At 44.3% G+C, this 25,509-nt stretch overlaps 1 protein-coding gene across 3 annotated transcripts in view; it reads left to right on the top strand.

The window, feature by feature from the left end:
* birc6 (baculoviral IAP repeat containing 6) overlaps positions 1 to 25,509 on the top strand; it is a 76,357-nt gene that overhangs the window by 27,166 nt on the left and 23,682 nt on the right. For 2 of the 3 annotated variants that reach the window (XM_081616382.1, XM_081616381.1), the window contains exons 31-62: positions 118 to 254; positions 334 to 471; positions 1,288 to 1,415; positions 1,509 to 1,640; positions 1,763 to 1,978; positions 2,057 to 2,240; positions 3,708 to 3,911; positions 4,220 to 4,353; positions 5,437 to 5,590; positions 5,682 to 5,798; positions 6,670 to 6,830; positions 9,348 to 9,474; positions 9,561 to 9,671; positions 9,763 to 10,021; positions 10,093 to 10,664; positions 11,433 to 11,608; positions 11,720 to 11,816; positions 12,857 to 13,051; positions 13,152 to 13,352; positions 13,555 to 13,834; positions 14,666 to 14,922; positions 15,527 to 15,635; positions 15,813 to 16,040; positions 16,129 to 17,029; positions 17,114 to 17,257; positions 18,343 to 18,472; positions 21,456 to 21,587; positions 21,698 to 21,859; positions 21,939 to 22,112; positions 23,133 to 23,332; positions 23,540 to 23,876; positions 24,018 to 24,235. In XM_081616382.1, the coding sequence (XP_081472508.1) occupies positions 118 to 254; positions 334 to 471; positions 1,288 to 1,415; positions 1,509 to 1,640; positions 1,763 to 1,978; positions 2,057 to 2,240; positions 3,708 to 3,911; positions 4,220 to 4,353; positions 5,437 to 5,590; positions 5,682 to 5,798; positions 6,670 to 6,830; positions 9,348 to 9,474; positions 9,561 to 9,671; positions 9,763 to 10,021; positions 10,093 to 10,664; positions 11,433 to 11,608; positions 11,720 to 11,816; positions 12,857 to 13,051; positions 13,152 to 13,352; positions 13,555 to 13,834; positions 14,666 to 14,922; positions 15,527 to 15,635; positions 15,813 to 16,040; positions 16,129 to 17,029; positions 17,114 to 17,257; positions 18,343 to 18,472; positions 21,456 to 21,587; positions 21,698 to 21,859; positions 21,939 to 22,112; positions 23,133 to 23,332; positions 23,540 to 23,876; positions 24,018 to 24,235 (6,715 nt within the window). The remainder of the gene's footprint in view (positions 1 to 117; positions 255 to 333; positions 472 to 1,287; positions 1,416 to 1,508; positions 1,641 to 1,762; positions 1,979 to 2,056; positions 2,241 to 3,707; positions 3,912 to 4,219; positions 4,354 to 5,436; positions 5,591 to 5,681; positions 5,799 to 6,669; positions 6,831 to 9,347; positions 9,475 to 9,560; positions 9,672 to 9,762; positions 10,022 to 10,092; positions 10,665 to 11,432; positions 11,609 to 11,719; positions 11,817 to 12,856; positions 13,052 to 13,151; positions 13,353 to 13,554; positions 13,835 to 14,665; positions 14,923 to 15,526; positions 15,636 to 15,812; positions 16,041 to 16,128; positions 17,030 to 17,113; positions 17,258 to 18,342; positions 18,473 to 21,455; positions 21,588 to 21,697; positions 21,860 to 21,938; positions 22,113 to 23,132; positions 23,333 to 23,539; positions 23,877 to 24,017; positions 24,236 to 25,509) is intronic. The other variant, XM_081616383.1, reaches the window with a different exon arrangement.

The raw sequence follows: 25,509 nt of genomic DNA, 5'->3' as shown, positions 1-25,509 counted from the left end.
CTATTTTTATCTTTTGTGTGAATTTACATTCTTGGACTTGCTCACTGAGGGACAGTTATGGACATTTTTCTGTTCTGTTGCGGTTTGCTGAGACTAAAGCCTGTCTTGTTTTGGCAGAGTGTTCATGCTCCTGTCCTGCATTGGCCAGAGATCCCTGAGTAACAGTGGCGTGTTGGAGGGTCTCCTGAACCTGTTGGACAGTTTGCTCTCCCCTCTGCAGCGACCACAGGCTGCTTCCCAGCGCAGGACAGAAGGTAATCCCAGTGCAGCACATACTGACACAATCATCAAAACATGCAGAATTGGGTAAAAAAATGAGTCCGTTTCCTCCAGGCATTTTGGACATTCCCATGATCAGCTGGGTGGTGATGTTGGTTTCAAGACTCTTGGACTATGTAGCCAGCATTGAAGATGAAGCCTCAGGGGCGAAGAAGAACCTTGGAGGGAAGGAAAGGGATCGGCCTGTAACAGGTAGAAGACATGATGCCTTTTTCATTTTTTCCAGCTCTACAGATGCATTTTGTCATTTGTAATGCTGGTACAAAAGATTTTCTTTTGAAATGTTTAGAATTTAAAGACTAAAAGCTCCCACACACTCATACATGCAGTTGGTGTTCTGTGAGCCGTGTAGACTCTGTCCACAGATGTGTCAAAAATTCTTTGCCAACATCACATCTGATTGACATATGACATTATTTTAGGAAGGTGATGACATGTAACATTTATCAAAAGATTTTATTAGGCCTGTCTCAATAACCAATAAATCAGTTAATTGTACAATAAACTAAAACAAGCTCCATAATTTCTATTTGGAAGATTTGGCATTTTTCTGTTCTCTCTTTCTTCCAAAAACTGGATGATAAAAGTCTTCACTCTGGTGCTTTGGTCTCAACAAGCCCTTTTGATGAAGGACAATTTTGTTTACAGAGACTTCATTTTTTGTCGTTTCTGTTGTTTTCGACACTTAAAATGACATTTGGAACTTCCAGTTTCAGTGTTAAATTAGAATTTAAAGCGTATTGATCTTTGAGAATGTGCTCTTGCATTATCATGCCTTTTTTTTACCACTTTGCTACTTGAAAAAGATTTCAGAACAGCAACATCATTTATTGCAATAACTTTTATCGCAAAAAATGTGTTATTGTGACAGGCCCAGTTATTACCCATATCCATCCTACAGAGGAAATAATAATTTGTTTGTTAGGGAAGGGCTTGCTCCTGTATAGACAGTTTGCTCAAACTGTTCTGTTCTTTCCTTTTGTAATGTTTTGTTTTTCTGTTCCTCAGGGATTCAGTGGAGTTTCATCAACAACACGCTTCAGTCTCAGAACTCCAACAGGACAGCTAAAGGCAGCAGCAGCCTGGATCGGCTGTACTCACGGAAACTTCGCAAGCAGCTCGTTCATCACAAACAGGTAAACATGTTTAAGTCCAAAGCCAGAATGACTGAGGAGCCTTACAGAAATACATCTGCAGTGTTTGTTTTAATTGTGCCTGTTTTATTGCAGCAGTTAAATCTATTGAAAGCCAAACAGAAGGCTTTGGTTGAGCAAATAGAGAAGGAGAAAATCCAAAGCAACAAAGGTTCCTCTTACAAACTGCTAGTGGAACAGGCCAAACTCAAACAAGCTACATCTAAGGTGAGAACCTGTCAGACTTTTAACATCAAATGTCACTAAATGAACAACAGTTAGGAACAACTGTAGTGTCAGATTCTTCAGCTGTATGTTTGATTGCCTTTGGCTCTGTTTTCCTCCCTCAGCACTTTAAAGACCTGATCCGTCTGAGACGGACAGCTGAATGGCCTCGCTCTACACTGGATGCAGAGTCCACAACAGCCAAAGAAGCCCCAGAAGTAGAACCTCTGCCCTTCACTCTGTCCCATGAACGCTGCATCTCTGTAGTGCAGAAACTCGCCCTGTTTTTGCTCTCTATGGACTTCACTTGCCATGCGGACCTGTTGCTATTTGTCTGCAAGGTATTTGTCTGAAATAAGGTGCAGATCTTCTAAATGTTCTCTGTATAGACATGTGACCAATGTTGTTTGTCTCTGTAGGTACTTGCTAGGATAGCTAATGCCACAAGACCTACAATCCATCTGTGTGAGGTGGTGTCTGAACAGCAGCTGGAACGCCTTCTGCTACTGCTTGTAGGAACAGACTTCAATCGAGGGGACATCTCCTGGGGAGGGGCTTGGGCACAGTACTCCCTCACATGTATGCTCCAGGACATCCTGGCAGGTCTGTTTCATTTGGTTATGACCCCCACTTTTTACCCAATTGACCCAGTTGTTGCATGAGTTGTTGGGAGGGTGGAAACAGAAATAAAAACGTACAAACATCTCAGTCTAACCACGGTTTGACTGAGATGTCTCATTATGGGAAAAACCCCATAATGAAGGATGTATCTAAATTCAGAACATTTGTCTTGGCACCACATGACTTTTAACAAGTGAAACAACTCTGATTGAACACACTGATATAGGCATGTTGCAGCGCAAGATCCCGCCTCCCTGCTGGAGGCGAAAGAACTGCTCGCTGACAATGATTCCCATTGGTCTGAGCTGTCAAGCGGTCAACATAACGAGTTAAAGCTTAAATGTGCAGACACCTGCCTTCCTTGTTCCTTGTTGTTTTTGGATGCTAAAGGCGCTTCTCCACTAGCCCACCTCTGACCGGTACGGTCTTGGCCAAATTTGTTTTCCATTAGCAAATCCGGCGCAGCTCAGCCCGGCTGTTCTCAGATTTCAGTACCTGCTCAGTACCTCTAGGGGTAGTACTACCAGGATCGATAACGGTACGGCACCGAAACCATTTGATTGACAGCTGATCACATTCATTAGTTGGCTCGTGATTTACGTCACTGAAAACTCCAAAACAACTGTAAAGTTTAGCTGTGGGGCTATATGCAGATATGCCATCTGCTATCAGAGAGCTGTTCAGTATAGAGGAACAGCTATGGGTTTAATCACGATCAGCGCCAGGACCACATGCGCTAAGTTTTGAAGTAGAATGATGTTGATTTAGCAGTTGTGCTAGCAGCTAGTTGCTCTTAAGAAAGGCAGCCGTAAAGAAGAGAGAAATGGAGCAGCTGGTCAGCTTTCTAATAGACATTTTTCTGCTGACAACTACATAGTATTAGCTTATGAACTACATAATATTAGCTTGTGAGATGATTTTTATTTTGCCTTCAGACTAAAAAAAGAAAAGTTCAGACGTGGCTATTGGTTTACATCTTTTGACTGCAAATCCAAAAGCTTGCGCATTTAGAAAAAGTGCCGGAATGTAATTATATTAACATGTACAGCAAAAATAACCAAATGATCGGAGTCTTTCTCATTATGTTTCGGCCAGTAATGAATTTCTATAGGACAAAATGAAATATCTGGGTTTATTTGAGTCCAGAACTACAAACTTGAGGTTCTCCTTTGCCGAGTGTTGCTGCAGACATCAGTAGAGAATTGAACACAGCTGCTGCGCGCTCACGACCCGCCCTCAATAACAAGGAACAGACTACATAAATGGAAAAGCTCACTACCTGAACCGCACTGAGGCAGACGGCGACCGTACCGGTTAGAGGCAGCAGTTCTCCCCCATCTTTCTAAGTTAGCCATGTTGTGACGATGGGTTGGATCACAGATGATGAGGGTTTTCTCAGCTCAGGGTATGAAGCAAGTTCAGCATCTGACCTTGTTGTTCTGACCCAAGGTGAACTAATGTCTCCGGGCTCTCTGGATGCCATGGAAGAGGTGGTTGTGGGTGAGGAGGCAGGGGCGTCATCGTCCTCAGCCGTGGCAGACTCAGACGACTCTTTGGCCCAGCCTTCCACCATTCCCCTGGTAGAGACCATCGATGAAGCTCTGGTGCCAGACATCATCGCAGGGACCACAGGGACCTCCACCGTGTTCCAGAGTACGTGGGGCCCCTCTATCCGTTCACCACATGTCCCACAGCAGTATTACTGTTAAACCCAGATATTTTTAGATTGCACTATGAAAGGTTTTGGAATACATTTTCCTCTTTAATATAAATACTATAAATGTGAGTTCATCACTTGCTTTTGATCGAGCTTGTTACTATGGCATTGACAGTTTTTCAGTTAGGTTTGCTGGACAGAATCTTTGCCCTGCAGTATTTGCCGTGTTGCTGTTAAGTGTCTGTTGCTTAAATGTTTTCTCGCATTAACCTAGTAATACTAAAGATCTTTTTGTTATCCACAGGTGCTCCGCCTCTATCGTCTTTGGAAAAAGATAAAGACATAGACTTTGACTTGCTACAAGACCTCATGGATGTCGATATTGATCCTTTAGATATTGATTTGGAAAAAGATCCACTTGCTGCCAAAGTATTTAAGGTATGTTGATTCTATGACTTTTGTTCTTTCATTCTCTTTCACCTATCATCAGTTTAAAAGCTTAAAATGCCAAAGGTTTCTTATTTGTCCATCAGTTAACCTAGAAATGACTTATCCAAGACTGTCATTTAGAAAGGTATCATATTTAATTATAATATTTCTGGAAGTCTGGGTACGAATGTATAAACAAATAAAAGATTGGGAAAATATTTGTACTTCAAGATGTTATTCCCAATTCCATTATTTGTTGTCCTTCCTTAGTGTCGTCCTTCCTTACTTGCATAAGAAATCGTTTACATGTCAGTAAATTTACGTTCTTTCAGATTTTCAGAAGACCGGCAATCTGATCCAATGGATCTTTTAGATAAAATGTCTTCCTTTGGTTTTGGAAGAAATAGATTTTCTTTAATTTGCTCTGTGTAAATACACTGATTACTTTTAGTTGGTAACAAAGAAGTGAAAAGCCCATTAAAAACACAAGTAATCTGACTTTGTGTAACTTATTGGGTCTCCATAGAAAGTTATTTGGTCTTTACCAGGTCTACAGTTACTAAGATGTGTTCACATCGTCGTTATTTACAAAGCAACAAAGTCCAAAGTTGGTGTTCCCATTGTGCTTCACAAGACTGAAGGAAAGTCTCAGGCGTTGCTTATCAAATAATCTCATTAACTGATTTTTATCACTCCATAAAATCGTATTAATGAAAGTCCATCATTCTGCACAAAGAGTGGCTGAAAAGGCCTAGTCAAAGCCAAGCCTCGTTCTCATTGAGATGCTGTGATGGGATATGAAGGAAGACATGTCTGCAAAACCTATTCCTAGCAGTAAAATAGGAAGCTACTACTGAGTCACTCCTGCTCAGTATTCAATCATGGGGTGTACCTAGTTTTCTGCACAGATCTTATTACATGTAAACTGGAATTTTTCACTTGAAGGTATATTGAAGTAATTTCAGAACCTGGTAAGGACAAAATATTAAACATTTTGTTCAGCTCCACCTGTCCAGTAATAACTAGAATCGGTTGTTATGTTGTATTTGTGAGTAACAAATTGTCCTTGTGGTTTTTTTTTTTTTATCTCAGCCAATAAGCAGCACCTGGTATGACTACTGGGGTGCTGACTATGGAACATATGGGTACAACCCATACATCGGAGGGGTTGGGATTCCGGTATCCAAACCTTCGGTCACCCCTGAAAAGCCAGCCTCTCAGTGTGTGTCGGTGTCTGTGTCTCAAGGTGAACCTCTCCTTTTGTTCAGCACCAGCTCTACTTTTCATAATAGCTTCCATCCAACCCTAGGCTAAATGCTCGGCTTCTTGTTTTACAGCGCTGGATGCCCGACTTGAAGTTGGCCTGGAGCAGCAGGCTGAGCTAATGCTGAAAATGATGGCAACTTTACAGGCTGACTCCATTCTACAGGCTCTCAGTTCCAGTTCATCTACAAGTAAGAAGCTCAATGTTGTTTTTTTTTTTTTTAAACTATTTTATTAGATTTGAATAGAGCAGACTGGTTCTGAGGAAGCTTTGAGTATTTAGTGTTTTCTGCAGGGTTCTTCAGATCTTCTATAAGTCTGTAGAGAATTAGCTAATCTGTTACAGCATCAGAACCCGGGACTTAAAAAGGCTCCACAACCTGGTCAAAAGGCTCTAGTTCTGTTCTGAAGATGACCTGATGGTACAAAGAGGCATGATTCCGAAAGTGAAGAACATCATGAACAGCCCAGATCATTCTCTTTATAAGACAGTGATACAATAACAAAGTGTCTTCAGTTAGAGACTTGGTTCTGATTCCCTGTGATACAGACTGCTGAAGGAGATCCTTCCTACCTTTAGCCATCATCATAATTCTCTATAATCACACAAACTAGATAAGTGGGAGTAAGACCATTTTATTTCCATTCGGAGTTGAAGTATTTTTAAATAAAGTTGTTCCCTATAATTGAGGAAAGAGCTCAGGACCCCAGATGTATTTTTTAATATAATTTTTACTCAAGTTTTATGAAGAATTTTTTATTTTTTTTGCTGGATGTTGCTGGATCCCAGGGTTACTACTGTTATTGACCTGCTGCTGCTGGCTTTTTGTTTGCAGTCTGGCTCTGAAGAAGAAAGGACTTGTTGAGAACTTCACTTTGATCCCTATTTATTGCTTCAACTCTTCCCCCATGGAAATAACTGTCCCTTTATCTTTGTTACTTATAAACACAGCAGAAGGCTCAAAATCTTTTCCTCTGGGGAAAAGCCAGGAAGCCATAGTTGTGTCAGTGTGGCACCATGCTCTGTGTACCACATGAAGACTTTGTGTGTTTGTGTTGCAGTCACCCAGCCCGCCAATGGGACCGACGACTCCCTGCTCAGAGCATTCCACAGCGGGGGCTCCCCACCCTGCAGTGGCCCCACCATCCAGCCCTCCTCCGTTCCCATTCTGAGCAACTGTTTCAACAAGCTTTTCTCCATGCTGCAGGTCCACCATGTGCAGGTGACTGACTAAAGATGCTCCGTCCTTGCTGCCTGTTTTTTAGCTGAGTTATATCCAGGACATTTGAAGCAGAGAATCTGTTGGGAAATGTAGTCCTGCACGTTCGTCTTCAGGCTTCTTTTTTTTCAGGGCTTTTGCGATATTTACACCAGAAAAGCAGTTTAGTAAACAAGATACAGGACTTCCCCCAGAAAACTCACTATCGGGGCAATAGGGCAGTCATCCAGCTGCCCGCCATGTGTTTTAGGTAAATCATGTTTATATTTGACAGGAAATTTGAAATCATCACTTGACAGTTATTCATTATCTAAAGCAGTGGTCCCCATACTGTGGCCCGCGGGCCGAATCCAGCCCGCCTCCACATTTGGTCCAGCCCCCTGAACAATACCAGAGAGCGTTCAGATTTATTTTTTTTGTTTCATTTACCGTATTTTCCGGACTATAAGCCGTTTATATGTGGATTTTTCTTCAACCACCAGGGGGCTCTTTAGCAGGAAGTGAATCATTGGAAGTCTCGGTTACTTGCGCGCCAACACTGAACCCACAAGCAGCAAAATGAGTAAGAAACAGATCAGGTGTCTTTGGAAAGTTTCTTTGCAAAGGGGAAAAGGCCCAGAGAAGAGACGGGAGAATGGATTTATCCCGGACCGGTAGGTGAGTCCCACATTACTCACCTACCGGTCTTATCTTGTGTGGCATGTTGCAGCCACTCCCTTGCTCGTGCAGTTGTCGTGTACACCCGGGCCCCATAGACTTTGCATGGGTTTTCGTACTCGTGCTTGGTGAAAATCAAAGCATGAGTATACGGGTTTGCGTAACATGCGGCGACTGGCTGCTATTGAGGCAATGAAGCTTCATGCTGCTTTGCCACATAGAGACCAAGCAGGCTGTGCTCAAGCAGCACACCTCGGGTGTTATTATCTCCCATCACTCCCCGATGGGACCGTCTCGTTGCAGAGAACAAACTTAGGGCTCCTGTTAGTCATTATCGTGAGTTAAAATTTTCACGAAAGTAAAATGTTCGTTTTTGTGGCGCTTCTGTTATTTTGAAGGGATATATAAACGCTACCATAGCGACCAAAGTCAGAGAGCGTTTGGGCAGTGGTCGAGAGGAGATGAGTAGAGCTTGTGAGTCTTAAGTGTGGTTTAGACAGCAAGACTTAAGAATTGTCGGCCGATTCTCCAAACCTCTGTGACCACAGAGCTGATAAAAGTACAACAGGTTCGATCGGTTCATGTCTCCAAGGCAGGAGCAGCACGAACCGATTCCACTCACAAACATCCTGATTCCAGAGGATAATCCAGTAAAACCCCCAACATGGCAGGAATTTAGAATAACCAAACACGGATGACGATGTAGAAGCAATAGTGATAGTTTGTGGAGTCATTTTAATAGATAAAAGACGTAACAAAAAGAAAAGGCGGTGGATAAAAGACGACGGGAGCAGCCGCTTTATTTGCTGCACTATGATTTGAAGGTGACTGTGTTTTTTCATAGTTAACATTTTTAACTGAATAAGCATAATAATGACCTTTAGATTTAATAATAAACATTTCCACATATCATCTCCGATATCTACCGGACTCTCAGTTGTACAATATGTCAGCTGTTTGGGATTCCCCTCTGTTCTTACGTCACCGCACTTTCTGATTGGCTACCTATCACATTCAACAGGTTGTATTCTCGTTCTCCCTCTCTCCCCCAGGCCGCAACAAAATTTCCAAGTCTTGACCAGTCCGCGGTAATAAAAAGGTTGGGGACCACTGCTTTAGCACTTTTACTGTTGCAGTTACCTTCGGAAACTACCGTAATCAGTTCTGTTAAATCTAATCTTGGCAACTTTTTCTTTTTCAACCATAATAAATGTGATATTCAATTGACTTATGACTCAAATTTTGGCTGTCCGCCCCCCTTTGCTGCTGTTGCATCGTTGTGGAAAACCTGGAGCGGCAGAGATATCCGTGGTTTATATGTGTATGTTTACTGGTTTAAAAAAAAACTTTGGGGTTGTGGCTTATAGTCCAGTGCGGCTCATAGTTCGTAAAATACGGACTATAATCCTTCCTGGATTTATTCTGTGAAGAACCCAGAGAGGGTTATTTGACTGTGCTGTCTGGAAAACAATATATATTTTACATTTAGGTACTCCTACAATCGTCACACTTTTTCTGTTACAAACTGACTCCGGCCCCCCACCAGAGAAGGGAAAAGTTATGTGGCCCTCACAGGAAAAATTTGGGGACCCCTGATCTAACGAGTGGAAGATGAATACCTAAACACCAGCTATTAATCTTTAGAAAACGGCAATCATTAAAAGAAATTACATAAATTAACAATACTAAGCCTGGTGGGGGCACAAGTTAAATCTGTTGACCCAGCAGGCTTGAAGTACACTGAGGGAAACCCTGAGACAGCATTTTTCCACCATTTTTATCATTCGAGTTGGAGAAGCGATGAGCTTAGTGAGTGTTTATAATAAGGAGCAGCCAGGTGAAATGTGTGTGTTCTCCTCCTAGCTGGAGTCGCTGCTGCAGTTGTGGCTAACACTCAGTCTAAACACGTGTTCTGGTGGCAGCGAAGACAGTGGATCAGATATTTTCCTCTTCAACGCCAGCCGGGTGCCCACCATCCCACTCAACCAAGGTGGGCTCTTAAACCCCCCCCGGCCGTTTCAAATTGCTTTACTGTTTCTGTAAGTGTTTTTAACGTGTATGCGTGCGTGTGTGCAGCCTCTGTCAGCAGCTTCATCTCGGTGCTGGCCTGGTACCCCAGCACTTCCCTGAGAACATGGTGCCTGGTGCTACACTCTCTCACCCTGATGACCAACATGCCCCCCTCTGGTCAGTGGGGCCCTCACAATGCAGGAGGATGTGTGTGTGGGTGTGCACGTGCTTGTGTTTGTGTGTGTTAAAGCTGTGTTTCTGCCTCCAGCCTCCATCAGCGTGCTGAACTCCCAGGACAGCACGGCCCAGCAGATGGTGTCGGATCCCACCCTTGTCCATGTGCTGGTGCGCTTCCTGTCCAGCAGTAGCACCAATGGGACCAGTCAGCACAGCTCCCAGGTGGGCCCCACCGCCACACAGGCCATGCATGAGTTCCTGAGTCGCCTGCAGGTCCACCTATCCTCCACCTGCCCCCAAATGTTCAGCGAGTTCCTGCTGAAGCTCATCCACATCCTATCCACTGAGAGGTGAGCTTCCAGTCAAATTAGCTTAATCAGAGTTTAAGAGGTGCAGCTGACTGGTTGTGCTGGCTCTCTAGGGGCCCGTTCCAGTCGGGTCAGGGTCCTCTGGATGCCCAGGTCAAGCTGCTGGACTTTACCCTGGAGCAGAACTTCGAGGTGGTGTCCGTGTCCACCATTTCCTCCGTCCTGGAGTCCATCACGTTCCTGGTTCACCACTACATCACGTGCTCAGACAAGGTGGTGTCCCGCAGCGGCTCTGACAGCTCCGTGGGGGCCCGCGCCTGCTTCGGAGGTCTGTTTGCCAACATCATCCGACCAGGAGACGCCAAGGCCGTGTGCGGGGAAACTACGCGCGACCAGCTCATGTTCAACCTGCTGAAACTGGTGAACGTGCTAGTGCAGCTTCCTCTGTCAGGGGACCGTGAGTTCAGCGGGCGGTTGCCGCCGGTTGGCAGCGGTGCCGCCGACAGCAGCGTCTCAGATGAGGAGAAGGTCTGTGGAAGCAAGGAGAGCGTGGCGGGAGGAGTTTCGTCCAGTCCCGGGGCCCCTGCTGGCGTGGCTGACCTGGTGCTAGCTAACCAACAGATAATGAGCCAGATCTTGTCAGCGTTGGGTCAGTGCAACAGCAGTGCCATGGCAATGATCATCGGTGAGACTTCCGTTCAGTCATCACACCACTTTAACTTTCTGTTGGCTTCGTCAAACTAGATCAGCATCTTCACCTGCTTTGTTTTGCCTTCTATTAGGGATGCACCGAACCATTTTTTTCACTATTGATACAATACCGACATCTGAGTTGAGGTATTCTATCGGATTGACAGATCTGATACAGAAAAACAGTGCTGAATTAACTTGATGGTTTTTTTTAAAACACAGGCATAAAGGTACTGAATTTCAAATTTATTTGATAACTCTGCACCAGTACAGCACATGTAAATACAAAAATGCCTTCATAAACTTAGCCAAACATGTAAAAACAACTCGACATTAATTTGTTCACCCAGTGCAATCAGGAGTAGGAGAGCCAATGTAAAATAAATAAACTGAAACTGGCAAAAATAAACTGCAACAAAACTTTTAAACAGTTCAGAAAGCGCATTTAGTAATTTTAAATACAATGTAAAATAATTAGTATCGCACTATGTCCCCCAGAGCACAAAACAAAGAATTAGACTGACTAGATCTGCTCTGATGGCACATTGTCACTCATACCTGATCTAGATTTTTTATTTATTTTTTTATTTTTTATAAATATCGGTAAAGATGCAAACATTAATATTGGATTGGTGCATTGCTGTGGAAGTGTTTTTAATCAAACAAAATTGAAATTCTTGAATTTAGCAGCTCAACAACTTGCGTGTGTTAATGATGATGATGATGAAAACTCTTGACCCAAATGCCGGTGTCTTTCCTCCAGGTGCCAGCGGTCTCCATCTTACCAAACATGAGAACTTCCACGGAGGTCTGGATGCCATCTCAGTGGGCGATGGCCTTTTCACCATCCTCACCACTCTGAGCAAGAGGGCCAGCTCAGTGCAGGTCATGCTGCAGCCCATTCTCACTTACATGGCCTGCGGGTACATGGGCAGACAGGTACAACCAGCCGGCTGCTGCTGCTTCAGCTGCTCCCATCAAGTGTTGAAATGCGCTATTCGAAAGTAGAGTGAGGCAAACCTTACCAGGTCTCTGTTTGTTTGATGGTAGGGGTCTCTCTCCACCTGCCAGCTGTCCGAGCCTCTTCTGTGGTTCATCCTGCGAGTGTTGGACACCAGTGAAGCTCTCAAGGCTTTCCATGACATGGGTGGGTGTTCACAAATGTAGCTTCTTCTTTAACCATGGCAAAAATCAGGTGGTGGCTGATTACTGCCACAACAATCAGCCACAGCAGATTATTAGCCACAGTGGTTCATGGTAAATATTGTCATTTTATTTTGGGGGTCCATAAATGTTAAAAATAGTGCCGACAACTGATTAAAAAAAGTTAATGAGATTAATCACACTCTGGCCGTGTGATTAATCAGGATCCTTGTAAGCTTGAAATATAAATATCCATGCAGCTGTGCAAATAACCCCTGCCGCTCTCCAGCCAATTAAATGCAAGCAATTGGCAGATTTTTTATTTTTATTTTTTTAAAGTAGCTACCAGGTAATGTAGTCTCCCAGTATTTATCAGCAACTGAAGGAAAAACATACATACATGAAGTAGAAAACTTGTTCAGGGGAAAACTGACAGATGAGTTAGATTTTATTTTCTAGTTTTTTGATGCCACGCCCATTTTTGATGCCAATCTGGGCAACTGCCCATATAGCCCAATATCAAAAACCGCCACTGTATGCACATTTTCAAAAAAGTTTTATTGTCTCAAGCCAAACATGTCTGAAGATTCTTTGTTTTCAGGTTTTTTTACATTCAGAAAGATTCAGAGGAATTCATTTTGTTTCTGTTGTTAATTTAAAAATGTATCTCTCCGTTAAGTTCCTGTGGAACTTGTGCGATGAGGCAACAGCCTCTTGTCCTCATCCAGCTGAGTAACCAGTGTAATTCATGCATATGAAATTTTGAACTTGTAGACGTAGATGTGTACAGGTAGGCTAAAGACGAAACACAAAAAGGTTGAAAACTTTAAACTTTTTTTGCTGTCTTCTGTCGCTGAAAACGTTTCTCGCTGCTGTCAGTCACTTCCTGTGTGTCGCTTCCGTAACACGCTGCTGTGAACTGGGTAACTCTGTAGGAGACACTTTTAGGTCAAAACAGATGAATTGACACAAAAATTTTCAGATTAGTGATATGCATTAACGCTGACAACCCTAGTGATAACCAAGTTTCTTCTCACTCTTCAGGAGGTGTGCAGTTGATCTGTAACAACATGGTGACAAGCACCAGAGCCATTGTGAACACAGCACGCAGTATGGTGTCCACCATCATGAAGTTCTTGGACTCTGGGCCTGGGAAAACCGCCGACGGTAACCTTAAGGCCAGGGTGATGACGTCAGAGCCAGACAACGCTGAGGGACTCCACAACTTCGCTCCCTTAGGTACATTTTATCTGACTGTTTTCCACATCAGGCAGACAACAGGTTCTACACCTTACAGGTTATAGCTAACAAGCCTCTGATTGTGTTTATCCGTCACTAGGCACCATCACATCCAGCAGCCCCACTGCACAACCAGCAGAGGTTCTCCTTCAGGCCACGCCCCCCCACCGCCGGGCACGCTCAGCTGCCTGGTCCTACATCTTCCTGCCAGAGGAGGCGTGGTGTGACCTCACCATCCACCTTCCTGCTGCTGTGCTGCTCAAGGAGGTCCACATCCAGCCTCATCTAGCTTCTCTGGCCAGTGAGTTGGACTCCAGTCAACAACCATAACTACTAATCATAATAATAATACAGGGTTTCCCACAGAAAACCTGCTAATAATAATAATAATAATAACTCGATGTATATTGCACCTTGTATACATTGAATCGGTACATGTTTTTCCCTGTCACTGGAATAAAAACTTGTGGTTATTGTTCCCTTTCCCTCCGTTCACCATTCAGCCTGCCCGTCCTCCGTCTCCGTGGAGATCAGTGCAGACGGGGTCAACATGTTGCCTCTTTCTACACCGGTCCTCACCAGCGGCCTCACCTACATAAAAATCCAGCTGGTGAAGGCCGAAGTGGCATCTGCCGTGTGCCTGAGGCTCCACCGGCCGCGGGACGCCAGCACCCTGGGCCTGTCTCAGATCAAACTGCTGGGACTGACGGCGTTCGGCAATACCTCCTCTGCTACGGTCAACAACCCCTTTCTACCCTCTGAGGACCAGGTCTCTAAAACCAGGTACACACTGCTGCCTCAATAAGTCTGTCTGGGTGTAAAGCAGCCGATGTTGAGAGTAGAGATGCACCGATCCGATATTAATATCTGTATTAGTCCCGATATTGAAAAAATTTAAGTATTGTGTTTCGTGACAATGTGCTCAGTCTGTCAAGGCCAGATCTATTTAGTCTTAATTCTATGCATTGTGCTCTGAGCGATGTTGCACTTTAGTTATTACATTTAAAATTCCTAATTAAACTTTTGAACCATTTCAAAGCAGGTTTGTCGTTGTTTATATTTACATGTTAGACCAAGATAGTCAACCTATTGTTTTCATCAGTTTCTTTACTACAGTGGTGCCCAAAGTTGGTCCTCGAGGGCTGGCATCGTGCATGTTTTAGTTCTCTCCCTGGTTTAACGTACCTGGATCCGATGATGGCTCATTAAAGGCCTAAGAAGAACATTGACAAGCTGAAAAGGTTGTTACTACCACCAGGGAGAGAACTGACACGTGCAGGATGCCGGCACCACTGCTTTACTATTTGTTTTACATTGGCTGTTAGACTCCTAATCACACTGACTGAACAAATTAAAGTTGTGTTATTTTTACATGTTTGACCTAGCTTGTGAATCTATTGGTGTATTTAAGTGTGCTGCTCTGGTGCAGAGTTATGAAATAAATTTGTAATTCAGTACATTTATGTCTGCATTTAAAAAAAGAAACACTTTAAGTCAATTCAGCACTAATGTTCTGTATTGGATTGGTATTGGCTGATACTAAAGCTTAGTATTGGTGTGAAAAAAGAGGATCGGCGCATCCGTAGTTGAGACATTCCCTCTCTGCCTCCTCAGCATTGGGTGGCTCCGCCTGCTCCATCACTGCCTGACTCATGTTGGGGACCTGGAGGCCATGATGGCCAGTGCTGCAGCACCCACAGCCAACCTGCTGCAGACCTGTGCTGCCCTGCTCATGTCTCCCTACTGCGGCATGCACTCCCCCAACATCGAGGCAGTGCTGGTCAAAATAGGACTGCAGTCCACGAGAATCGGACTCAAACTCATAGACATTCTGCTGAGGAACTGTGCTGCCTCTGGCACAGACCCTGCAAGTGAGTCCACACAACCGCTAAATTGATATATTCACTGACTAAATATTCACATGGTGTAAATAATCATAACCAGCTCCTGTTTTCCTCAGTGACGATGCTGCTGGTTCTCTATCCTTGCCTCAGTGAGCTTTTTTCTTTTCTTTTTTTATTCTATTTCTGTTCAGAAGCAGAAATGTTTCTTCATAAGCCTCACTCTGTCTTCAGGCAACTTCCAACTGGATTCAGTTGTGTTTACTCCTGTGGGTTTCTTATTCAATTCTCTCGTTTGGAGCACTCAACATGCTAGATTTCTCATATTAGAAAGGCCACAATTACATCAGAGTTTGCTGCCATGGCTGTGCCTTCATCACATGGTGGAGCTACTCTACCTACATTGATTGATGATGTGACATGTTTTTGGTCCACTGTGGAACCAGTAGGTTTTCCCTCCCATCTTCCTGGTTTCTGCACTCCACTGCCAACATTATTGTTACTTTTCAAAAACTCGACAACCTGCTAAACCTAGAGATAGCCCAGTGAAGTCTGGGTAATCTCTGTGTTTAATTAGTACATTGTGGGTGTAACCTTTCTGTGTGTGTTTGCGTTGTGTGTTTGTCTTGAACAGATCTAAACAGTCCTCTGCTGTTTGGACGCCTGAACGGCCTTTCCTCTGACTCCACCATTGACATTCTGTACCAGCTGGGAACCACGCAGGACTCTGGAACCAAAGACAGGTACAGACCACTTCTAGCATCACTTTTCTGTCCCGTTAGTTTCTCTCTCCCGGAGGAGAAATGGTCTTTGAGAACATCCTTCAGAGAGACCTGAAATGATAGAAACATCCTGGTGTTTCTCTCTGTGGTGCATGAACTTGTGGGTGAACATGATTGGATGTTTTTTGTGTCTTCCAGGATCCAGGCTCTGCTCCACTGGGTGTATGACTCGTCCAGAGTGGCAGGTCATAAAATGAGTCCTCCGGCAGGTTACGCTTCTGCGGGCTCCACCTCCTCCTCCAGAGAGTACGGCCTCCTCATGCCGTCTCCTTCCCACCTCCACTGCGTGGCGGCCATCTTGTGGCACAGCTTTGAGCTGCCTGTTGACTACGACCTTCCTGGGCTGCTCAACAGAGAACTCTTTGAGTCAGTTCTGCTCTTCTGACAGCTGGATCACACACTGTTCTAGTTTAGAATCGTCATGGCTGACGCTGTTCTCTATTCTGTCCTCCAGGCTCCTGTTCAACTGGTCCATGTCTCTGTCATGCAACATCGTGCTGAAGAAGGCTGTAGACAGCCTGCTGTGCTCCATGTGTCATATTCACCCCAGCTATTTCACCCTGCTCATGTCCTGGATGAAGATCGTCTCCGTGCCGACAGCCAGCCACTCCCACGCCCAGCAGCAGCGACTTGCCATGACGGACGACGGGAAAAAGCAGCACGACGCTAACGCCAGCACCAGCGGACTGACAGATGACTCGAAACATGCCAGACCACCAGTCAACCTTTCCGAGTCCCAGTTGACCACCCTGGCAGCCGCTTCCCAGTCCCCAGGAGCCATCCAGCAGCTGCTGGACTCGGGCCTGCCCTCGCTGCTGGTGCGCAGCCTGGTGCAGTTCTGCGTGGGACTCCTGGTCAGCGCCGACCTCCCTCTGCCTGCCGCTCAGGTTGACAGGCGCCACCACCACCACTACCACTCGCCGTTGCCCTCGCCGTCCCAGCACGGCAGGACGGTCCTGGCCGCTGAACTGGCTGCTCCGGTGCTGCGCTTCCTCACGGAGGTGGGCAACAGTCACGCCATGAAGGACTGGCTCGGTGGGCCTGAGGTCTACCCTCTGTGGACGGCGCTGCTCTTCCTGCTCTGCCACTCCAGCGCCAGCGCTGGTTCCGGTGCTGCTTCCAGTGCTGGTCCCAGTGCTGCTTCCAATGCTGGCTGTCAGCCACTGGCCACCGGATCCGCTGCAGGTCCACCTCCAGTCCACTCGCCGCAAACAGGGTCTCACTTCTCCCAGCTGTCATCCAGCCAGGGGGGGGGTCTTACCACACAGCAGAGAACGGCTTTAGAGAACGCAACCGTGGCTTTTTTCCTTCAGTGCATCTCCTGTCACCCTAGCAACCAGCGGCTCATGGCACAGGTCTGTATCAGCATCACACTGTCTTGACCTCATCCTCAGACAATTTCCCTCAGTGTATTCTAAGAGTGTGTTTGCTGGCTGCAGGTGCTGTGTGAACTCTTCCAGTCGGCTCCCCAACGAGGCAACGTTCCCATCTCCAGAAATATCTCAGGCTTCATCCGAAGACTTTTCCTGCAGCTCATGCTGGAGGATGAGAAAGTCACAGTCTTCCTGCAGTCCCCCTGTCCGGTAAGTAATCGCTTCCTGCTGTCCGCTCAGTAACCGCTTTCTGTTGTCCAGGGAACCTTTAGAGGAGCAGTATTATGTAAAATTGACTCTTTTTTTTTTTTTTTAGCTTTACATCATGTTATAATGTTTTTCCCTTATTAAAAACATACCTGGAGTGTTGCTCTGACTCTTTCATGCATGTTTGAGAAAACTTTTAATCTCCCGTAGAAACCATTCAGCTTTCCAAAACGCATGGTTGGACCTACCGCCTCCGTTGAGGTGCAGCTCCTCCTCAGAACTGCAGTTTCCAAGCTTCAGAGCTCCCCCCTCATAGATGTCCTCCCCCATGACTCTCCCACTCAGTTCCTTCAGACTAGCAACAATTAGCAAACATCTGACGGAACAGTGAATCTGCTGTGAAAAGGTTAATAGAGGAGCGATGTGATGACTTTCTGAAGAGGGAGTTTCAGAAAAGGAGTTTTTTTTAAAAGACAAGCCCAAATTTGAGGTCAAAGTTCTTCTAGGTCATATTTGATATATATAACATTTTTATAACAACTGAAAGTAACGTAGTTAATTGATTGTGCTATAAACGACAGTATTTGCCTGAAAAATATGCATAGTACTGCCCCTTTAATTAGATGATAATCTTACATTCCTAATTAAACTAAATAATAATCTGCTGTAACATCTGCTAATTTGCTGTAAAGTTGAAAGCTGTTGAATTTTACCTTTCATGTTGTTCTGGACGAACAACATTTCTCCTTGTTTCAGATACGCTGATTGATCCTGTGTTCAGTTGTAAACACAAGAGGGCAGTGTTTGATAAATGCTGAAAATGTCCAACTTAAATTCCATAGTTTCTGCAGCTGCACATCCATCCATCCATCCATCCATTTTCTTTACACCCTTGTCCCTTATTGGGGTCGGGAGGGGTGCTGGTGCCTATCTCCAGCTAACGTTCCGGGCGAGAGGCAGGGTACACCCTGGACAGGTCGCCAGTCTGTCGCAGTGCAGCTGCAGATGAAACCATGATATGGATGAAGCCTCTCAGCATGTCTTCTTAAAGAGAGCATTTCTAAAACATTATGTTCTTTTTTCCTCAGTTATATAAAGGTCGCATCAACGCCACCAGCCACATGATCCAGCATCCCATGTATGGAGCAGGCCACAAATACCGCACCCTTCATCTGCCAATCTCTACTACACTAGCTGAGGTCCTCGACCGGGTGTCTGGTATGTGATCTTAATGCTAACGTCAATGTCATCAAACTGTTCTGTGTCTGTCGGTCCATATCTGTTCAGGATATTAAAGGGATCCAAGATTAGTTGACCATGTTGACCTAAACATGTAATTTTCCTGTTAACAAAAAAATTACTGTTTGTGATATGTCAAAACTCATAATTACTTCAAAAAATGTTCATCTTTTGATATATTTTCACCCAATAGGTTGGTGACGTGTTTTGATCCATTCTGTACTAAAATCTACAAAGTAAGCACAGGAAAGCAACTTTACCTGAGTTGTTGTTTATCATATTCCATTTGACTGGTACAATTTTAAATAATGCCTCATTATGTCCCTGTTGGTTATAATAATAATTTAAAAAAAACTATGAGGTGAATGTGGATCGCTTCCCACACAAAAAAAAGAAGAGAGCAGTGGAACACAACTTCCGAATGATCTACATTTGTGCTCTCAACATTTCTCTACAGAAAACTGAGTCATTTGTACGAGCAAAACTGACAAAGGCTCTAACAGGTAATTGTTACTAGCTAAAAATAAATGCCGTGCCGACAATTTTTATCCAGAAAGAGCCTAAACCCTGCTGCCGCCGGAGCGGAAAACGCTTTGAGAAACATCAGACAGCACTGGACACAGAAACATCAGACAGCACTTTTAAAAGCTAACAGATGCTCAAATGAAGACAGGACTGGACACAGAGCTATACAAATACTTACCGGATCACACTGTTTGACTATAGGTAAGTGTCATTCATTGTTGAAGCTGAAGATGGCACCAGAAGCAAACCACCAGCTCCTACAGCCAACCCTGTCCTCTTCCTCCATTTGGTCCTCCTCATCTTCATTACCTCTTGTGATTCCTCAATTCCACTTGATTTCAATGCACTCCAGTTTAAATTAAAAAAGCTTAGTGACGTTACTCATCGCTGTTTTGGCTGGACGGATCTAGCGCAGTTGGACCCATTATGTCATTTACCCAGAATGCATTGCAGTGTGAAATACATTGCGACGTTCGTGTGACAATATTTTATTAAAATTTATAAAACCTAAACAACCTACAGTATTATTACTGTATTGTTTTTACATCTAAAATAAACATTTCTCAAATAAAGTGTATTGTTACAACTACTCATGGATCCTTTTAAATAATAAGCTTTGGAAAAGAAAAGAGGGAACCGAACCTGGTCCAAGAGAGCTAAAATAATTTCCCTTTAGCTCAGAAAATCATCTGTTTTCTTTCTACATTGTTCCTATCCCATAATTGGGAGCTGGTTTATTTATGCAGAGTATTTCAGATGTTGCCATGGTGTTTAAAATGTCTATCAGGTCACATCATATTTCCACTAGGCCTGTCGCGATAAACGATAAATCAATTAATCACACGATAAATTATCGACCTCATTTTAATTATCGGCTTTATCGTCTCTTTCTGCCTTTTTTCCTTATGTTGATGACACTGAATGAAAACAAGCTCAACTCCGGTGCTCTGCACTGACCCTTCCTCATTTCCTTTGTGTAATGTCCAGCGCACACGACACGAGTTGTCGGCCGACTGTCGGCCCATGTTCAAACCCTGAGAGACCACATAATAGCCGACAGAAATCCTAGGTATAACGGTTCGATCGGGTTCGTCGTGCCGTGTGGTGTCCAGCCACATGGGCACAAAATAATGGCTACAAGTCCAGTTAACTAATCTTAAAATCAGGCATTAATCAATGCTTTACTAGAATCTACCTGTGGTGCATGTGGCTAGAGTCAGCGTAAAGTCCTGACTGAATGAAAATCATTGTAACCTATTTATGTCACGTTAACGAAGAACAGCTGAAAAATTACCAGGTTTATCAACTGCGGTAGCAATTTGGCTCCAACTCTTCCCCTTGTCATTTCTATATTCTTTGCACGAAATGTTGAATAAACATTAATGTTGTTTCCACATATCATCTCCGATGTGCGCTGGACTTCGGGTTGTGCCGTGTCAGCTGTTTGGGATTCCCTTCCGTAATTTCCCCTCAGCACGGAGGAGAAGGGCTTTCTGATTGGCTACTTGTCACATTCAGTGTTAAAGCTCCCAATAAGGAAAACCCCTGATTTAGATCGGAGCGGCCAGGACAATCTAAATCACACTACAGGATGATCGTTACAAAATCACCAATCTTAGATCGGTCAACGATCTAAGATCGTCATAAAGGGAAAATAGGGGCAAAAAATCGTGTAGTATGAACTACATTAGGTAGTCGGATGTGCCCATCTTCTCTATTTAAATCTAGTGATTACTGAAGGGCAATATAGTATACAGACTTCATAATCTGCACTCTTTTGGTTGAATGCAGTATTTATTTCCACTTTGGCTTTATGTTGTTTAGTTTTTATTCAAGTAGGTTTTTTGTTAATGGAGACTGAGAATCAATTAACACTGGAACTGATTTAGTTCATCAGTTCCAGTGTTATGTGTTCTTTTGAAAATAAAGTGTATCTATCTATGGCAGGAAATAGCATGCATTATTAGTCATTTCCATTAAATCAATGTCAAAAGGTCTTGAAACAATATTATCGTTTATCGCAATAATTTTTTAGACAATCGTCCAGCAAAATTTGTTATCGTGACAGGCCTAATTTCCACTTTAATCTAAGCTTTCTGGTCATTTTCATTTGACGTAAAACAATAAATTTCGGTTGCTGTCTACCGTTGCAGAAAACTTTCACCTTTCACCTCTAAGGAATCCAACTTTAATTATTCAACCTACTGCTTCCTAGACAATAGTTCCGACGCTGAGTGGATGCTCTGTAGACGGCAAGGTCACCTCTGCTGCAATATGACCTGTTAGCTTTTAGTGAGCTGGGTGCATGATTAATGCTTCACCTCTTGACACCCTGAAGGACTTGATGGGAAACCTGATACACCACTGCTGCTGCTGAATTGTAGAAGAGTCTAGGAGACAAAACATTCCTTTCTTTTTTCTCTCTCCATCAATTCAGACACTCCCAGCATTACAGCAAAGCTGATCAGTGAGCAGAAGGAGGACAAGGAGAAGAAGAATCATGAGGAGAAGGAGAAGATGAAGGCAGACAACGGCTTCCAGGACAACTACAGTGTTGTTGTAGCGTCAGGTACTTTGGTGCATTCCTTAAATAAAGAAAAGGCTGTATCTACTTTGAAATAGTTATCAGTCTGTGTTTCTGTCACTAAATTCATCCAGGGTGTCCATCCCTCTCATTAGGTTTAAAATCCCAGTCCAAACGAGCTCTTCTGACTCCTCCACGACCTCCGTCAAGACGGGGTCGCATTGTGAGCGACAAGCTGACCTCTTCGTCTGGTGTGGACCCTTCAGCCAAAACCATCAGCGTGCCCGTCTTCCATCTTTACCACAAGCTTCTTCCAGGTACTGCAGGCACCTGCTGACGGTTGGCCTGAACACAGTCAGAGCTCATCTCTGATATCTCTGGTGTCGTTGCTTTCAGGTCAGCCCCTCCCCCCTGAGATGACCCTGGCTCAGCTGCTGACTCTCCTGTATGACCGTAAGCTGCCACAGGGATACCAGTCCATCAACCTGACCGTCAAGCTGGGCTCCAAGGTCATCTCTGACCCTGGCCTTTCTAAGACTGATTCCTTCAAGAGGCTTCGCACTGAAAAAGGTACTGGAGAACCTCTGTCCTCCCATTTACAATTTTTGCAGTAATGTGACCTAAGTTCGATTCAGAGCAATCTATTCTGAAAAATCAGTCAATGCATGTTAGTAAATAATGATTAAATCCATGTGGTTTGTTTCACCCTGCCGGTCTCTAGTTCCACCAGCAGGGTGATGTAAAGACATGAAAACAATAGCAGGTGAAGCTAGTTTCCTGAAAATCTGTTCTCTGCTTTTTCGCTGATCTGTTTTTGGACCAAATCATACAGCAACTACATTGGATGGTTTTAGTTACTTTTGTAACTAATAATGTTTTTTGTAAGTTGCAATAGCAATTCATGCTGATTTAGTTATGTTCCAGAAAGAAGTCTCCATATTCCTCTGCTAGCCAGACTACATGCCCCTGTAGTCCTGTGATAGTTGGATATTTGTATTCCTTGCTTCCGTGCAACATTTACGTCTCATTTAATTGAAGAGACTGAAGGACGTTTGGTGGGGACAGATTGTAACAGGGCTAGACTCGCTGGCATCCAGAACAGATGTGGCTACTCCACGTGTGCTTATATTTAGATGGGGTTTTGCAGACTCATGTGGCCATACAAGGTCAGATTAATCTTTAATATCAATGTTTTGACAGTATCAGCAGTGGAGAATCTGCAGCGACGCTCTTCTCCATATAGATTTCTAAAAACAGACTCAACACAATCCACACTGTGGATATTACCACTACATGATCTCTTGGGGTTGTTTTACTTTTATTTTGAAAGTTCACCTCACCTGGTGGCTTGGTAACAACAAAACAAACCGCATCAACAAACAACATTAAATACTTGACAATATTTGCATCACGTGGTTTTTTTCTAATATGTCAGCAACTCCTAAACCTCTCTACTCTTCAGCCTTGTTTTAAGATGAAATATAAAACTTCTATAAATCATTTTCTGACTAGTAGTAGACGTGCGAGGTAGAATACATGGATAGGTTGCAGGGGTTTTGTGAAGATGACCTCTGTGTTGTCTTGCTGCAGTGGACCACTGCGACATGCTCAACAGCTGTCCTGAGGATGAACCAATGATGGCCAATGAAGAATGTCTGGATGCTGCAACTGACGAGTCCCTGCTGGAGACCAACCCCATCCAGTCACCGCTGCAGGTCTTTGCTGGCATGGGGGGGCTGGCCTTGATTGCAGAGCGACTGCCCATGCTCTACCCCGATGTTATTCAGCAGGTGAGTTAAAGTCTGACAAAAAGATACCCATCGGTGTTCATCTTAGCTGAAGTTCTTCTAAGAAGTTGTAGAAAATTGGTCTGTGAAATCAAAGATAATGGCTCCTTTGTGCAGTAAATCCATTGACTCTGCATTAGTCCACATGCAGTGATGAGTCATGTGCTGAAACCGCTGCTCAGTTTCTGCTCTGCTGGGTCCTCCTCTCAGGTCAGCGCCCCGCTGATCCCAGCATCCAGCCAGGAGAAATCTAAAGACAGCGACCAGTTTGAATGGGTGACCATCGAGCAGTCAGGCGAGCTGGTGTACGAAGCCCCCGAGTCTGCTGCTGCAGAACCGCCGCCTGTGAACAAGCAGCAGTCCCAGTCCTCCTCCTCCTCATCTTCCTCCTCGGTGCAGTCCATGTCGCCCATTCCGGCCCACTCGCTGGCAGCATTCGGCCTGTTCCTGCGCCTGCCGGGGTACGCCGAGGTGTTGCTGAAGGAGAGAAAGCACGCACAGTGTCTGCTGCGTCTGGTGCTGGGCGTCACAGACGACGGAGAGGGCAGTAAGTCTGAAAACATTTTCCTGCTGCAGAGTCGAGCTGCCATGCAGACACCCAACGCCTTCACTCATCGCCTAAAGCTGTCTCTGAGTAAAACTCTGGTCAACTTTTTTGACAGAAGTTTTTGCTCTGATCTTCTCTTAGGTCACATCCTGCAATCCCCCTCTGCCAACGTGTTGCCCACCCTGCCATTCCATGTTCTTCGGGCGTTGTTCAGCAGCACACCTTTGACCACTGATGATGGAGTACTGCTGCGCCGCATGGCTTTAGAGATCGGCGCCATTCACCTAATCCTGGCCTGTTTGTCAGCTCTGAGCCACCATGCCCCTCGAAACCCCAACGCCAGCAGCAACGTCTCTGAGGTAGGCCCCACTGAGCCCCACACCTATTAAGTTCAGCTCTGTATGAGCTGCATTTAATCATTGTATGAGGTCTTAGTGAATAGATGTTGCTAAGCTTCATAGGCAAGTTTCCCAGAATCTCACCGTCTCTGATATTTCAGTTGTTAGATGTGGCTCAATACCCTGTTTACATCTTTGCTTAGGTATAAATGAGTGGTGATATTAACACCTGCTCACTTGTACTAAAAGTGGGTGATGAACTTTTAGTGGAGAGCAACCACTTTTTATTTTACATGAGTCTATTTGTGTGGTTAATTTCTTACTAAATTAGCCCTTTATGTTTGGAGTATTTCTTGAAAAACTGATAATCATAATAAATGCTTATCTAGCTTAGAGAAACAATGTTTCAATTAACCACAGCAAGCTGTATTAAAGGTATATACAGGTCCTTCTAAAAAAATTAGCATAATGTGATGAAGTTAATTATTTTCCATAATGTAATGATAAAAATTAAACTGTCATATATTTTAGATTCATTGCACACCAACTGAAATATTTCAGGTCTTTTAATATTTTAATATTGATGATTTTGGCATACAGCTCATGAAAACCCAGAATTCCTATCTCAAAAAATTAGAATATTTCATCTGACCAATAAAAGAAAAGTGTTTTTATATCAAAAATGTCAACCTTCAAATAATTATGTTCAGTTATGCACTCAATACTTGGTCAGGAATCCTTTTGCAGCCTTCAAGGCGGCGTGGCATGGAGGCAATCAGCCTGTGGCACTGCTGAGGTGTTATGGAGCCCAGGATGCTTCGATGGCAGCCTTAAGCTCATCCAGAGTTTTGGGTCTTGCGTCTCTCAACTTTCTCTTCACAATATCCCACAGATTCTCTATGGGGTTCAGGCCAGGAGAGTTGGCAAGTCAATTGGGCACAGTAACACCATGGTTAGTAATACCAGTGGTTTTGGCACTGTGAGCAGGTGCCAGGTTGTGCTGAAGAATGAAATCTTCATATCCATAAAGCTTTTCAGCAGATGGAAGCATGAAGTGCTCCAAAACCTCCTGATAGCTGCTGCATTGACCCTGCCCTTGATAAAACACAGTGGACCAACAGCAGCAGCTGACATGGCAGTGGCACCCAGACCATCACTGACTGTGGGTACTTGACACTGGATTTCTGGCCTTTTGGCATTTCCTTCTCCCCAGTCTTCCTCCAGACTCTGGCACCGTGATTTCCGAATGACATGCAAAATTTGCTTTCATCCGAAAAAAGTACTTTGGACCACTG

Source organism: Poecilia reticulata, chromosome 15 (assembly GCF_904066995.2).
Source record: "Poecilia reticulata chromosome 15, P_reticulata-male-v2, whole genome shotgun sequence".
Classification (NCBI taxonomy): domain Eukaryota; kingdom Metazoa; phylum Chordata; class Actinopteri; order Cyprinodontiformes; family Poeciliidae; genus Poecilia; species Poecilia reticulata.
This window is presented reverse-complemented; position numbering and strand designations above follow the sequence as displayed.